This window comes from Tachypleus tridentatus, chromosome 12 (assembly GCF_004210375.1).
Source record: "Tachypleus tridentatus isolate NWPU-2018 chromosome 12, ASM421037v1, whole genome shotgun sequence".
NCBI classification, from domain to species: Eukaryota; Metazoa; Arthropoda; class Merostomata; order Xiphosura; family Limulidae; genus Tachypleus; species Tachypleus tridentatus.
Genome location: NC_134836.1, coordinates 32,557,348 through 32,572,695, shown reverse-complemented (window position 1 = coordinate 32,572,695; position 15,348 = coordinate 32,557,348). Strand labels below are relative to the sequence as shown.

Genomic DNA, 15,348 nt, shown 5'->3' with positions numbered 1-15,348 from the left:
AATTTCTAAATATAATTAATTATGCTAAGGATTGTTCAGATGTTATATTAATAAATTTGGTGAAGATGTGTAATTCCAAAACGTTCGTTAACGATGTTTAGATCCGTTACCACAGTTCTACTATTCATAACCAGACTTTGTGTGGCATGTGTTGAATACAGTTATATTTCAGCAGCAATGTTTTTATTTTATTGTTATCTTCTGGGAAATTAAGACTTTAATTTTATTATGCATTGCGACTAACATAACTTCAGGAATTTTGCCACATATAAGTATGTACTTACAGGTTTTATGACTGTTTACCTTACTTCAGTTTACATGTACTCATTATATGAATGTATTTCTTATATTAGTATGAACGTTCCTTTTTCATATTAATGTTTATCTTATATAAGTATAGACGTACGTACTATTTTTGTGACTGTTTAGCTTATATAACTATACATATTCATAAGCAGGGCCGGTTTACTTATCAGGCACAATAGACACAGCACCTAGGACCTACGAACAGAAGGTGCCTAGGCCCTACGATCGTCTTGGTCCAGTACTGCTCACAAGCATTGGCTCATGGAGCCCTTGCCACTATTCCGTTTGACAGTGCCTTGAATCCGCAACGCCTCTATCATGTACAAATATGCACGTATTGATGTTCTGAAAGTTTACCATATATAATATTATAAGTGTGCAAGTACATGCATGAATACAAGATACACACTCGCATTCTGCTTAATAGGAAATTTAAACCACTAGGCGAGCAGCTGTAATGTTGTACATTCTCAATGCAAGACTTGGCTCGCCCCATTTTATTCCATCTGTAAGCTTAAACACCCTACGATATGTTTAACACGTGCCTAGAGAACAAAAGCATCAAATAAATACTGTACTTTTTTATAGCCAAAGTCATATAAAGTATAACATGTCTCCATGTTACATATTTACTTTTTCCCATTGTCTTACAACCTTTTTCCAAAATTTAAATTCATTTAAAAGTTACGGTTTCCATGCATAAAGTTGACAAAGTCAATAAACATAGTTGTTTTGGTAAAAATGCGTAAAATGATCTGCAGATTACTTTGTTTTCTTCCTTTCTTTACTGCAAAGATATGACGAAGTTCAGTTAGATACGTTACTTGTTACTCATCTGCTTGTTTGTTTTGAATTTCGCGCAAAGCTACTCGAGGGCTATCTGCGCTAGCCGTCCCTAATTTAGCAGTGTAAGACTAGAAGGAAGGCAGCTAGTCATCACCACCCACCGCCAACTCTTGGGCTACTCTTTTACCACCGAATAGTGGGATTGATCGTCACATTATAACGATGAAAGGTCGAGCATGTTTGGTGCGACCGGAATTCGAACCCTCGACCCTCGAATTACGAGTTGAACGCCTTAACACGCTTGGCCATGCCGGGCCCACCTGATTTGCACATTGCATACGCGTGTTGTTTTCTTCTGAGCACACATATAGAGATTTCTCATGTAAAATCAAACTTACACGGTCTTCATGGTATGGTACACAAATGTAATCTATATTTATCTCTCATTAATGTTGTAGTTGTCTTACCTATCACAAACTGCTTCCCAGACACCAATGTTCTATTAGGTCATCCCTTAAGTAATGTGCGATTTTAGGTTTAGAAAAAGAGAAAGGATTTCAAACACTTTTAATGTTACTTAATCAATAATGTATGTTTCATTATTATTAATTACTTTCTGCCAACGATTCACAAGCTTCTGAATGCCACTTCTATAAAGTTCCTGGGGTTTGGAGGAAAAGAATGTGGAGAGGGTAGTTCTATGCTAGTTCTTCAACTGTTACAGCACAATCTTCATCAAGTACAGCCAGTAGCAAGTCATCATTAAACTCAACAAGACGACCTGAACACGGCGCATCACTTAAGCTGTAGTCACCTGATCTGAACATCTGAAACCACCTTCGACATTTTCTTTCATTGAAAGACTCTATAAACACTTTGAATGTTTCATGTAATTTCTGCTGCATTATTGTCTTTTTTTAAAAAACTCATAAAGCATTATATTCCTAATGTGGTCCTCAGACACATCCATCTTCATTAGGGTTTATTTGGTTAATGATCTGAAAAAGTGGAGTTGGGTTAGTTTCGTTTATTTGTTTGGACATTTATATACACGTCCTACTACATATTTTAGTCATTAAAGCCTCCTACAAACACAGAAATGATGATGCACTTTCGGTATTAGATTTTTTGGACATTACTTACGGGATGACCTGAGAGTTTCATTAGCTGTCATCAAGTGCTATTTTCCATGGTCAAAATAGAGCTTATGATCTCATGGCCAGACACTTTACACAACATTCTGAAACTCATCTCTTATTCACAGTCAGTCTGTATTTATTTTGACTGGAAATTATAATCAGTATATGATACAACGGTAAAAAACCTGAAAACGTTTCTCCTGTGTTCCTTGTATATTTTATTTGTATAACAAATTTTCTATATACAGGCTTATTTTTCTTTAACCTGATCTGCACTGCATAAGTATGATGAATTTGTCATGTTCAAGCTTGCTTCATGGTCCTAACATAGCACAGTTATAAATATGTTTCATGTAAAATCAGAACTTAAACTTCTCCATGATAGTATAAGTTTAGTAGTAATGAGCAATACGTGTTACAAGCAACAGTATCCGTCCTCTATAACTTTCTTTTTATTTTGCGCAAAGCAACACGAAGGCTATCTGCGCTAGCCATTCTTAATTTAGCATTGTAAGACAAGAGAAAAGGCAGCTAATCATCACCATCCACTGCCATCTCTTAAGCTACTCTTTTATCAACGAATAGTGAGATTGACCGTCATATTATAACGCTCCCACGGCTGAAAGGGCGAACATGTTTGGTGTGACTGGAATTCGAACCCTCGGATTACGAGTCAAGTGCCCTAACTACCTGGCCATGCCGGGCCTCTGGAAGAATGATATCTTTGTGATTGTTTATTGTATGTGGTTCTTTTTTCGTTTTGTTTAGTTCTTTCTGCAGTGTTATGGCGTATGTTATACATACTTGTTTTGATTTATTTACGTTTTTTTAACAACCTTTGTAGTTCGTTATGTGTTGCTGTTTACAGATGCAGCAGTAATGGTTTTCATGTTCTTCTGGGCGATGTGTGATCTCCATTACTTCCCACACATCACGGGAAAGATTTGCAGACTTCCGTCACATATTCATAGTGTTGGCAATTGAAACATTGCATCGCAACTACGGCAGGTGTTTTGATTCCTCAACCTGAAATCACTGATACCAGAGAATAATACTGTTAGATATAGATTCTGGACATCCTGTGTTTTGCATGCATATAATTTTATTCGGTTTATAGGTTTTTCAGATTAAGTGTTCTACTTTTGTAAATGAAATGTTGTGCATAACATGTTCCTACTTTACACCATATACTCCTAGTGACAAAACGTTTTGTAAAAGGTTTTGCCTCTGGAAAGTTGTAGGTTATATTTCCTGAGTTGAAGCCATTCTTTAAGCAGGCTTTTACGAATCGAGCATCTTAACCACCTGGCCACTCTGATGGTAAAAGTTTAGCTTAATCTATGAACTGAAATTATGTCACGGACTCTAAAAAGGTTAATTGTGTTGCAATCTTGATTTAACTCAGAGTCAAAGCTCTGGGCTGCTTATACTGCCCACCACGAAAACGAATTGTTCAGCATTTCATGCTAAGAGCCACTCAACTATAACAAACAGAAGTCTACATTTTTATTCTTTAGGTTATCACATTTTGAAATGTGAATGACGGTGTAAATAATTCCTAACAATTTAGTGTAGAATATCTTGCTTCCGAAATAAAATTTAATATTAAAATTATTCAAACCTTTTCCCCTTATTTCAAAAGTAAATGTTGAGCTTTGTTTGTGTGCACAGCTTTTCAAATGGGAAACAGACTAACGTTCGGACAAACATTACGATTCGTAAGATATATATGCAAAATTAACAAATGTATCCAACGGTATCACTGGTGTTCTATATACTTGCTGTAATTAATACACGGTCACCTGCTTAACTTCTAGGTTCTCTAGCTATCACAATGCACTGTTTGTAACAGTTGTAATAAATGGATAAAATAAATATAGTATGAAAATTTTACCATGAAACACCGCTATAGAGCACAGAAACTAAACTTTGTTGTTTTTTCAAACTACCTTACACAGAGGGTAGATCACATAACCATCGTAAAGGACATTACTTATCATTCATTTACAACCATAGCAACCTGGAAGTCAGTGTCACTGTTTTAGCCATTTCTGCAAGTGTGTCACTCATTCATGTAATGTCTGTTATTATTATTATTTTGCCAGATAATCATGTGCAGCTTCAACATGTCCACTCTTTTCTTCTCAGGTTTGTTTTGTTTGTTTTTGAATCTCGCGCAAAGCTACACGAGGGCTATCTGCACTAACCGTCCCTAATTTAGCAGTGTAAGACTAGAGGGAAGGCAGCTAGTCATCACCACTCACCGGGCTACTCTTTTACCAACGAATAGTGGAATTGACCGTCACATTATAACACCCCCACGGCTAAAAGGCGAGCACGTTTGGTGTGACTGAGATGCGAACCCTCAACCCTCAGATTACGAGTCACACACCTTAACCCACCTGGCCATGCTGGGCCCCTTTGCTTCTTAATAGATCCAATGTTGCAAAGTCTTCTCAGTTTCAATGAATCTCGTAGTTTGGTGTAACGAGTCACAGCAGTACAAGATAAGTTTCAGCCCAGCCAGTTCTGAATCAGTTAAATACTGATGAGATATACTCGAGTTTCTTTATCTGAACTGATACTATTTCATTGAGTTATCACGCAAACTTGTGCATGGATTGTAACCACTCCACATATTCTTGGGGGCATTTCAACAATCCTGCAAATGGAAAAGGTCAACATATAAACTTGGAATGTAACTTTATGCCTGAACATTAACATGCAAAATTATAGTCTTGGGCGTCTTCATTGTTGCATGGTATATCGTCATTTCGCGAGTAATTATCTCGTTTGTTTGTTTGTTTTGTTAAATTCAGAGGGAAGACAGGTAGTCCACACTATCCACCGCCAACGTTTGGTGTACTTTCTACCAACAAAAGTGATATTGATTATTATAACTCGCTGAAAAAACGAGAAGCTTTGGTAAAGGGACTCAAACCTGTGACCTGCAGATTGTGAGTCAAGCACCCTAGCCAATAGTCTAGTGATTTTGTTTTAGTTATTTTTCTTAAATACAAACTTAGAAACATACACTTTACAGTTGGGATTGTATACTCGGTTATAGTTTAACCAGCCCTTGCATAGTATATGTACTGTGGAAATTTTACATGAACTAGATCTTTGTCATTATTCTTGTTACGTTTGTACTACTGTTTTAAAATAACCATTCGTACATGAACTCACCGCGAATACAAATAAAAACACTATGAATAAAAATAAAAAAGCCACTTAACTGGAAAAAACTTCATTGCCTCAACTATTAACTTAATAAAATAAAGACAAATTCTTACAACACGTCTTTGATCTTCGAAGTTAGAATCAAATTTGTTTCAAAACGTCAAAAACATGTTTACGATTCAACATCTCTCTATAGTTGACCAACCAGATAATAAAATTATACGAATCTGAAGGAATCTATATTTCATGTGACGTACAGCAGTTGTACATACATAACATATAGAGAAACAAACGTTAGTTCATTAAATAATGCAGCTAAATGTAATATAGTATTATCGGCAGTGTTAGTCTTCTAGTTCAATTGATGCCAAGATTTTTTTTTTCGATTTGAAATTGATTCAAACTGTTTAATATAAGTTTGATGTCATTTAGTTTCTAACACAAACAATGTTACTCTGTATTTCTTCGATATTGAAATATCAAGTTTCGATCTGCTTTTTGTTGGATTACTTTTAAACAATGATTTTTATGAAAAACAAAAAATCTCAGTAGCAAAGCATCGATTTTCAAATAAAGAAAAATTATATAATAATAGTGCAAATAACGATTACCAGAAACTACAAAAGATTTACTACAAAAATCTAAATTGGAGCTTAATAAACAACTTACCTCTTTCTTTCTTTTTTCAACTGAAAACTAATTATATTTCCCTGCAAACACAACTATAAAATAAATTTTGGGATATGTGTCGTACCAATGTCTAGCACGAAATACTAAATAGAGTACGCAGCTTAAACAAAACCTATAACGTATATTATTACAGCTGTAAATAATGTTTCAACTGAGACTGCTGGTGTTTTAACCCAATCAGCTCTGACGACCTTTGACTTCATTGAGCAACAGGGATACTCTTCAGTGGTTTACAACACAAATGTTCGTGTACTTTTCCTACTGTAAACCTTAGGCAGTTCTGGTAACAAACTCATGTGGAAGTGCAACTTCGTTTGTTTGTTTTACTTTGATCTACTGACTGTCAGAATAAAAAATAGTTTTATATTCAAATATCAACCGTTAATTTATTATAATAATCTCACTATTCATTCCTGAAATAAACAAGAGGGGATATTCAATAGCCGCGACACTTGAAATTTTTTTAAGCAGGATTAGAATAAATTAATTTATCAGTTTTTTGTCGTTTTTGTAAGCTATATTTTTATGCGCCAACTATATGATGCACGAGCGTATACGCGATTTGATTTTATTACTTATCAAAAGATCTCTACCAGGATCACTTGGAATGATATTTCTGCTGTTTAGTCATTTTGCTATTATAATAGCAATCCTACTGTTACACAGTTCACAGTTGCATAAAAAAAAGACTGCTCATGAACCATAAATTAAAACAACATTAAATTATTACTAAAAATAACATGCTAGGCATGAAACATCATTTTACATGCCACAAAAATCACATGGCACTTTGTAATGGTTCTACAGCTGTGTTAGAAATGTGAGATGTGCAATTATAATTTTGAAATACACAAGTCCATAGAGGTTGGCCATGATTACATAGATGCATCAAATTACAAACCCTTTTCTACTGATAAGGAAGTAGTTGTAGGATACTAGGCTGTTTGTACAATCAAATGGCACAAAAAATAATGCATTGCACAGTCTGTTTGGAGTGGAAGCTTTGACAAATGAAAATTCTAGAAATGTGCCAATTTCACAATAAAGTAAAATTAAGAAATGGTTAGATATTGGCGAGTGTAATTAAAATATGTCAAGCAGCATAACAATGTTTGAAAGATTTCTGAAGTGAACAAATGATGAACTTCCTCAAGTAACTATAACCAGCCTTGGAATACAGACTGAAGATTTTGAGGTACTTTTTGAATGGCATTTTCTCTTTATTTATATGGACATATGTTTGATGGTGCACCAGAAAATAACCATGTCTATAGTTCTGTAAAAAATACAAATATGAATGCATTACAATGCTAAAAAATAATTTTGTAAAAGTTGCAGATAAAGGAATGAGAAAAAAACGTTTTTTAAATAAATTCCGTTTTAACATTCGTAGGATCAAATTGTATGGAGAATTAAAATCTTTGTACAATGCCCAAAGAATATAAAGATGTTTTAGATATTTTAAATGTATATGGTACATTTATGGACTAATTATCTCATAATATGTAACATTAAATGTTACAAAATGCATAGAAATACTGTGTAACTTAAATTAATTCAGTTGTACATGCATCTTACTAACCTATTTGTTTAGAAATACAGTATTCAAAATAACAATAATGCTAAATTGACAAACAAATAGCTACAGCACATAGTTTATGGGTAACAAGGGGCATATTGTTCCATTTAGGCTGCCCCATCTTCTAAACTGGACTAAAATGATTAAATAATATAATAAACAAAACTCAAAGCCAGCTTTTCTCAGTCATACAGTTTTCAAACGTTCTAATAAAATCAAATTTGCTGCTTTCACAACATCTGAAGGCAATCTGTACCAAAGGCTAACTACTCTGTTAGAAAAGGTAACAATCTGTTAAATCAAAAATGTATTTCCACTAATACTTACCACTCTAATACTTACAATTATTACTCAACCATCAAGGTTTTTTCTTTGCCTGTCTGAGCATTGGTATGATTTTTTCTTGCCTGCTCGCTACTTTATTACCCTTAGCAATATTTCTCTTGTGACACTCTCCACCTTTGTCAATGTTCCCTCTGTCCTGTTACTGTATATAAGCACCTCATTCAGATTATGTTATCACTGTCAAAATTGACTCAATCCAACTCTCTAACACCAGTTTTTAGGTGGAAGGGTGGGAAAGCATGAAAGGAGGTTAGTATTATTAGAAATAAATTTTCAATTTAAGAAAATGATAACTCCCAAATCATATTTACCCTCTCACACTACAGCTAGAATCCCACATTGATAAGGTTGAGGGCATTATCCATACAGAAAGCATCTGCATATAACATCAGTAGAAGACTGGCACCCAAGTAGGAGAACTGCACTATATTTAGAACAGGTATCCTTCATTCCTACTAGTGCTCTAAAGTAAACTATTTTATTGTTTTCACTTCTAGTATTACAATAGTAACAATTAATCCTACCTTTGGAACTACTTCAATACTGTGACAAACTTTTCTCTGGCTCTTGTATTTTTTGCAAATAGTTTATCCTGGCCTTCATTGCTGTTTCTTCCTAGTTTAAAACTTCCTTTACAGCCGAGTTAATAGTCTTTGCAAACAAGCCAGCCCCTGTTTCTTTTAAATGTAAACCATCCATTTCAAAAGGATCCCTAATCCTATTGAACTGATAGCACAATTCCATACAATAAATCTGTCCAATTTTACATATTAATCTAAGCTAGCAGCTTGACATGGCCAGGTGATTAAGGCACTCGACTCGTAATTTGAGGGTCGTGGGTTCGAATCCCCATCACACCAAACATGCTCGCCATTTCACCCATGGGAGTGTTATAATGTGATGGTCAATCCCACTACTTGTTGATAAAAGAGATGCCCAAGAGTTAGTGGTGGGTGGTGATGACAAGCTGCCTTCCCTCTAGCCTTACACTGCTAAATTAGGTGTGACTAGTGCAGATAGCCCTGGAGTAGCTTTATGGAAAATTCAAAACGAAACAAACTAAGCTAGCATTCAGCCCTAGCAATGTATTTATAAATTTATCATCACAATTAATTCTGGGCAGTATCCATACCACAATTAAGTTACAGTCATTTTCTTCGAAAGCCTTTATCAACCTACTGTAAATATCAATTAGCTCCTCTGACCTACTTTTCCCAAGATCATGAACTCCTAAATGCACAACAAAAATTGCATTTACTGCTAGTCCCTTTTATCATATTTCTTGCTCTGTTAATTATATCCTACATCCATGCCCCTAATTAGCATAATCTAATTCTTTTCTCCCATTTACCTCACAGATTATCTTATCAACATGCCTTGTTGAGAAATTATCTATAACTTCTTTAAGTGTGGTTCATGCCTTTCTATGTCCCTTTTGTTTTATACCTCCAATAGTTCCTCATCTGAGAAAGCCAATGGGTGAAATCTGTTGCTCAACACAACATGCTCGTTACAATTAAATCACTTTTAGTTCTGAAAGTCGGTTAGATGATGACCTGATGTATTCCTTGCCCTTATCATCATCTTCTTCTGAAATCTGTTACCTTTCTGTTAATAAATCATCTTCTTCTGAAATCTGTTACCTTTCTGTTAATAAATCATCTTCTTCTGAAATCTGTTACCTTTCTGTTAATAATATAGCAGCCCCAAACAATGAAATCAATTTACACTAATATAATATTGTCAATTAATACACTTTATTTTCACAATCTTAATTCTAAAAACTAGTAGTTTTGTAGTTTATATAGCTAGTTTCTTTTCATAGTTAGTTTTAAACACCAAAAACACTATACATATATAAATTAAAATGAACATAGTAAAGAGACAAGGAACACCATAAAAATTTAAATAATCAACACTGTAAGAATGAATATTATAAATCATTCAACCATCATTTGGATATCCTTGTAATTAGTTACACTCAACAATTTAGGGGCCAACACTATGGTTACTGCTTAACAGTTCAGTTCAGAATAGAGATCAGTGCATCTGACCTATAGGCAACAATACACACACACACATGTAATATGTATACATATATATATATATCGACCATTACAATCATTAAATTAAGCGAGCACTATACATTCACAAAAATATATATCAAGAATCAGGTAGTGTTTTTGTGCTTTATAGTTATTTTATTTAAGCTTTTTGTGTGTGTCAATTCATTAAACAAGACTACTTTTCATACCTTGTAAGTTCCAGGATGTTCGACTTGATAAAACAAAACAATTTACTCCCAGAACTGGGTTACATACAATCCAGCAGATCACTACCACTGAGTTTACTAACAAAAGTATTATTAGTTTGATTTTTTTCACATTACTGTTTTAGATGTATTTGTAAAGTTTATATCTGGTAGAAAGTGATCATACTTTTAAATTATACTTGCTAGTTAAGGTGTATGGTAAGAAACTCTAGGGCATTTCTCCATTATCATACTCTGACTTGGAGTAACTGATCAATGATCAGGCCCAAAAGTGTTAATCATTTAAACTTTTATCTATAATGGAGACACAAGTCTAGAATTTTAATCACACCTGAAGTAGTAGTTTTCCAACCAGTAAATATAAAGTACTGTGAAAAGTAAAGGTTCTGCAATGGTTCAACTCAACTAAAAAGGAAGAGATTCATACAATGTATATAAAATACACAGAAATACTTACTGACAACTTGCAGTGTTATAAAAGTAAATATTCTTACCACCTTTTCTGCTGGTCATGCAAGAAATATTGATTTACTTATTTGGAGTTTGGAACAAAGTCTTAGGGTTCTTTGAATACATTTCAGTTCCAATTATCTAGAACTTCCTCCTGTAATCTAATGCCAAATTGCATGAAAGTTAACAGTCACTAAAGTTTATTAATGCAAGTACATTCATTATCTAAATTATATAGATTAAAATCTAGCAGTTTTCAACTGTACAAAACTATACATCATTGTTAATGCTACTTTCACTAATGTGATTCAGCTTGATTACATTCATAATATATTATTAACAGATGCAAGATACTAATTACGTATTCAAATTACTTGGGTTCTGAGAGTGTAAGGTGAATTAAATGTGGTATTCAAGGTTCTGAACAAATTATTCTTCATGGATACAGCTACACAACACTTGAGTGAGAGATGATCTCAGTATAGTTCAAACATTTGTGGATATTTAACTTTCTAATAAGTGTAGAAGGTTTCCACATCAGTCTTACTGTGTTTTAAACTGAAGTGCTTCAGACAATCTGGGATTCTCGCTGTCTAATGTCAGTCATAATACAGAGGCATGTGTACTAACTCTGTAGTGATATATTTATATTAATATAAAGTTCTTATAATACTGTTTTAACATATGATATTAGGTAACTTACTGTCATTGTTATGAAATGTTCAACTAAAAATATTTCAAAGACAAAAAAATCAAGTTTATAACACATTTTATTTTGCATACTTAAATCACAGCTTATATCATACAGAACTGAAGTGTTCCTTATTAATCTTCCAACTCAGTGGAAACACGGCATGTTTGGAAGCAAAGCTAAAGTGCAGAGGTCTTGTATAACCTACTTTTACTAAACACCACCATTGGTAAGGTCTGTCTTACTTCAGGAACATGTTGGACCTGAAAAACGTATAGATAATTCTGAACAAACTCAAGATATATTTGGGAGTGTTTTGATAAAACTGGCTCCTATAAAAAAAAGGACTACAACTTCTTTTAAATCCTGCCCCAATGGGTAAAACTATTAATTTGCATAAAGGAGGTTACAGTAAACTTACATCAGTAAATCTCACCATGTAAACTATACGTAGTGTAAGGTTGTTTGATTTAATGACTCAGTGTAATGTGTTCATTATGAAAAGGCAGTTAATTTTTACACACTTCATGAGTTATATGATGGTTAAAGAAATACTTCCACAGAAGAATCCACAGACACACAACTTCTTATCTGACTTTGTATAATGATGGATAATTCAAGCTATCCACAGACACACAACTTCTTATCTGACTTTGTATAATGATGGATAATTCAAGCTATCCACAGACACACAACTTCTTATCTGACTTTGTATAATGATGGATAATTCAAGCTATCCACAGACACACAACTTCTTATCTGACTTTGTATAATGATGGATAATTCAAGCTATCCACAGACACACAACTTCTTATCTGACTTTGTATAATGATGGATAATTCAAGCTATCCACAGACACACAACTTCTTATCTGACTTTGTAAATGATGGATAATTCAAGCTATCCACAGACACACAACTTCTTATCTGACTTTGTATAATGATGGATAATTCAAGCTATCCACAGACACACAACTTCTTATCTGACTTTGTATAATGATGGATAATTCAAGCTATCCACAGACACACAACTTCTTATCTGACTTTGTATAATGATGGATAATTCAAGCTATCCACAGACACACAACTTCTTATCTGACTTTGTATAATGATGGATAATTCAAGCTATCCACAGACACACAACTTCTTATCTGACTTTGTATAATGATGGATAATTCAAGCTATCCACAGACACACAACTTCTTATCTGACTTTGTAAATGATGGATAATTCAAGCTATCCACAGACACACAACTTCTTATCTGACTTTGTATAATGATGGATAATTCAAGCTATCCACAGACACACAACTTCTTATCTGACTTTGTATAATGATGGATAATTCAAGCTATCCACAGACACACAACTTCTTATCTGACTTTGTATAATGATGGATAATTCAAGCTATCCACAGACACACAACTTCTTATCTGACTTTGTATAATGATGGATAATTCAAGCTATCCACAGACACACAACTTCTTATCTGACTTTGTATAATGATGGATAATTCAAGCTCATTATCTTTATTCTTTATAGCTAGTTACATATTTTTAAATAAAATAAAGCACAAGCTGACTCATAAGAGTGAAATTTAACTTTAACAGTGTAAGTATATCACATTATCAAAAAGACTACTTGCAATATATTATTGGTCAGGTATATTTATAATGTCAAAAAATAATGCAAAGGCTGTAAGATATTAAAAAAAATGTAAGGAAAACTGATAATATAAAGGCACCCCTAATACCCATGTTCACTAGTGACATACTATATATAAAGTACAGAACAACGTTTCAACTTTCTTAGGTCATCTTCAGATTAACCATTGTTTCAAATTCACCTTTACATGAATTTTATGGAACAATACCAGATGCTTCACAATTTATCTTAAAAAAAATCAGTATTAGCACTGGAAACAGTTGGTTAAGTGGACATTTCCAAATGAGAAAAAGAAATATATGTTGAGATATTTTTAATTGTATAAAAGTGTCTGTTTTGCATGCAATTATGGAAAACATTTATATGTGCTGATGGGCATATATAAAGGCATATGAAAGTTCATGAAATAATAAATAAATAACATACAGCATTAAAACTGACAAACAGTTAAAAACATTACTAAAATGTGGACTCTACATTTTAAACTTTTACCGGGTCATCATCAGAAGTGAACTTGCAAGGCATAAGTGTCATATTTATTTCTTCTTAACTATTGGGTTGAGGAATAATTCGTGAGCGTTTTTTCAAGTTAACAAAATATATTCATAAATGAAACGCTTTCGCAAAATATTTCATGTCATTTGTTAGATAATTTTTTGCTCTAATAGATGGTGTGTTTGATTTTCATATGTCTGTAATTTTTGCTTTCATTTTCAGCTCATCAAATTGAATGTCAAGTGGACAAAATCGAGCATTTTCGACACCATCTGCTTTTCGCATTTAATTTCTTGTAGTTTCGTTTAAAACAATGCATACTATATACCTAGGTATTACATGAAATACCTGTGACCTGTGTGAACATTTATATTTATAAATCTCAGAGGATGTCATGGCATATTCTTGCACAGACATTTACTGGACCTTTGTATCTACTTAATAATTCATGATCCTTTTTAAACCTTGTTATTCCTAAAGATTTGTAGACATTATTGGCTCTAATACACTTTGGTTGAGACAATATTACTATTTTTTTTTACATATTCTGCTACGGCCACATTTTTGGTCCTTTCATTTTTAACACATCTCTTTACAATTAAGTCTTGTCTATCCAATATAAACACTTTCAAGTTTACAAATTCCAGCTTTTTCCATAAACTACATATTATCTTTAGTATTATCTAAAACTTTTTTCATCTTATTCATTGGTTTAAATAGAAGGTAACATTTATTGTATTTTTAAACACTTTGAATAAACTAGAAGTTAACTCCTTAGCACATGGCACCATGATAGACTAAAAGTTAAATTCTGAACATGTAGCAACACTAAACATTCTTTTTTAATTTATCATCTCAAGTTAAAGGCAATACCTTGATTTATTATTACCACCTTAGTGCATTTCTTAATTGCTCTGTTTAGCTGGGTTAAATCCTTTTTCAACTGCTGTATGTTTCAGCAGTAACAACTTATTTTGTAAGCCATTTTGTTTTGTATATATTCAAAATTCTATGAATGCAAGTCTGGTATGCTGGTATAAGAATATAGAAATGTTTCAAATAAATACAGGTTTCTAAATTCCATTTTACGAACATATCTATGAAAAGCAAACTGTTATTTTCTGAATTTCATGACTTAACATTTTCTGACACTGAAAATGTATTTTCAGTAGGTACTTACCTCTTCTCACTCTAAACTATCCTGACCTTCTTTAGCCCTATAAGCAGGGGATCCCTGCACAAAAATTGTAAATTGAAAGGACAAAACCTGCTGGCTGAACATAAGACATGGAATCCCTGCTAACTAAAGCCTGTGCCACCCTAGCAGATATTGTTGATTGTGAGACCAGAGGACTAGTGTTAGAATCACTGTCTAATTATACCTGGAAAATTATCCTCCACCATATTAAATCTTGATTTCATGTGAACAAAGTATAACATTTCAAATACAAACAAGTAGAAACAATGGAAATCAAACACAATAATTCAAAACTTGAATTGAACAAAAGTTGAAACTGATATCAACTAGTGACCAAGCACAATCAAAATTGTGTATTCACATGGAAAATGAGATAAAGCACATACACTAAAATGCTAACTGATAAAGTAAAGATTGCATTTTGCTACAATGTCAAGGTGGCACCATATAGTTTTTGGAAGGTAGTCTCATGATTAGCAGATGTTGCTGCAATGATGCAATAAGTATAATGGTATAAAAGATTGGTGTACTCTTGAAAATATTAGCAAGGCTTAAA

At 33.3% G+C, this 15,348-nt stretch overlaps 2 protein-coding genes across 2 annotated transcripts in view; both read right to left on the bottom strand.

Moving 5' to 3' along the window:
• The window catches only part of r (carbamoyl-phosphate synthetase 2, aspartate transcarbamylase, and dihydroorotase rudimentary), a 271,962-nt gene extending 265,749 nt beyond the window's left edge, over window positions 1–6,213 (bottom strand). Inside the window, exon 1 of the mRNA XM_076473756.1 lies at window positions 6,081–6,213. The gene's annotated coding sequence lies outside the window, so the exon portion shown is untranslated. The remainder of the gene's footprint in view (window positions 1–6,080) is intronic.
• A 5,286-nt stretch (window positions 6,214–11,499) lies between these two features.
• The window catches only part of AIMP3 (aaRS-interacting multifunctional protein 3), a 34,729-nt gene continuing 30,880 nt past the window's right edge, over window positions 11,500–15,348 (bottom strand). The window contains exon 6 of the mRNA XM_076473752.1: window positions 11,500–11,701. Within this exon, the coding sequence (XP_076329867.1) occupies window positions 11,618–11,701 (84 nt within the window). The 3' untranslated portion in view covers window positions 11,500–11,617. The remainder of the gene's footprint in view (window positions 11,702–15,348) is intronic.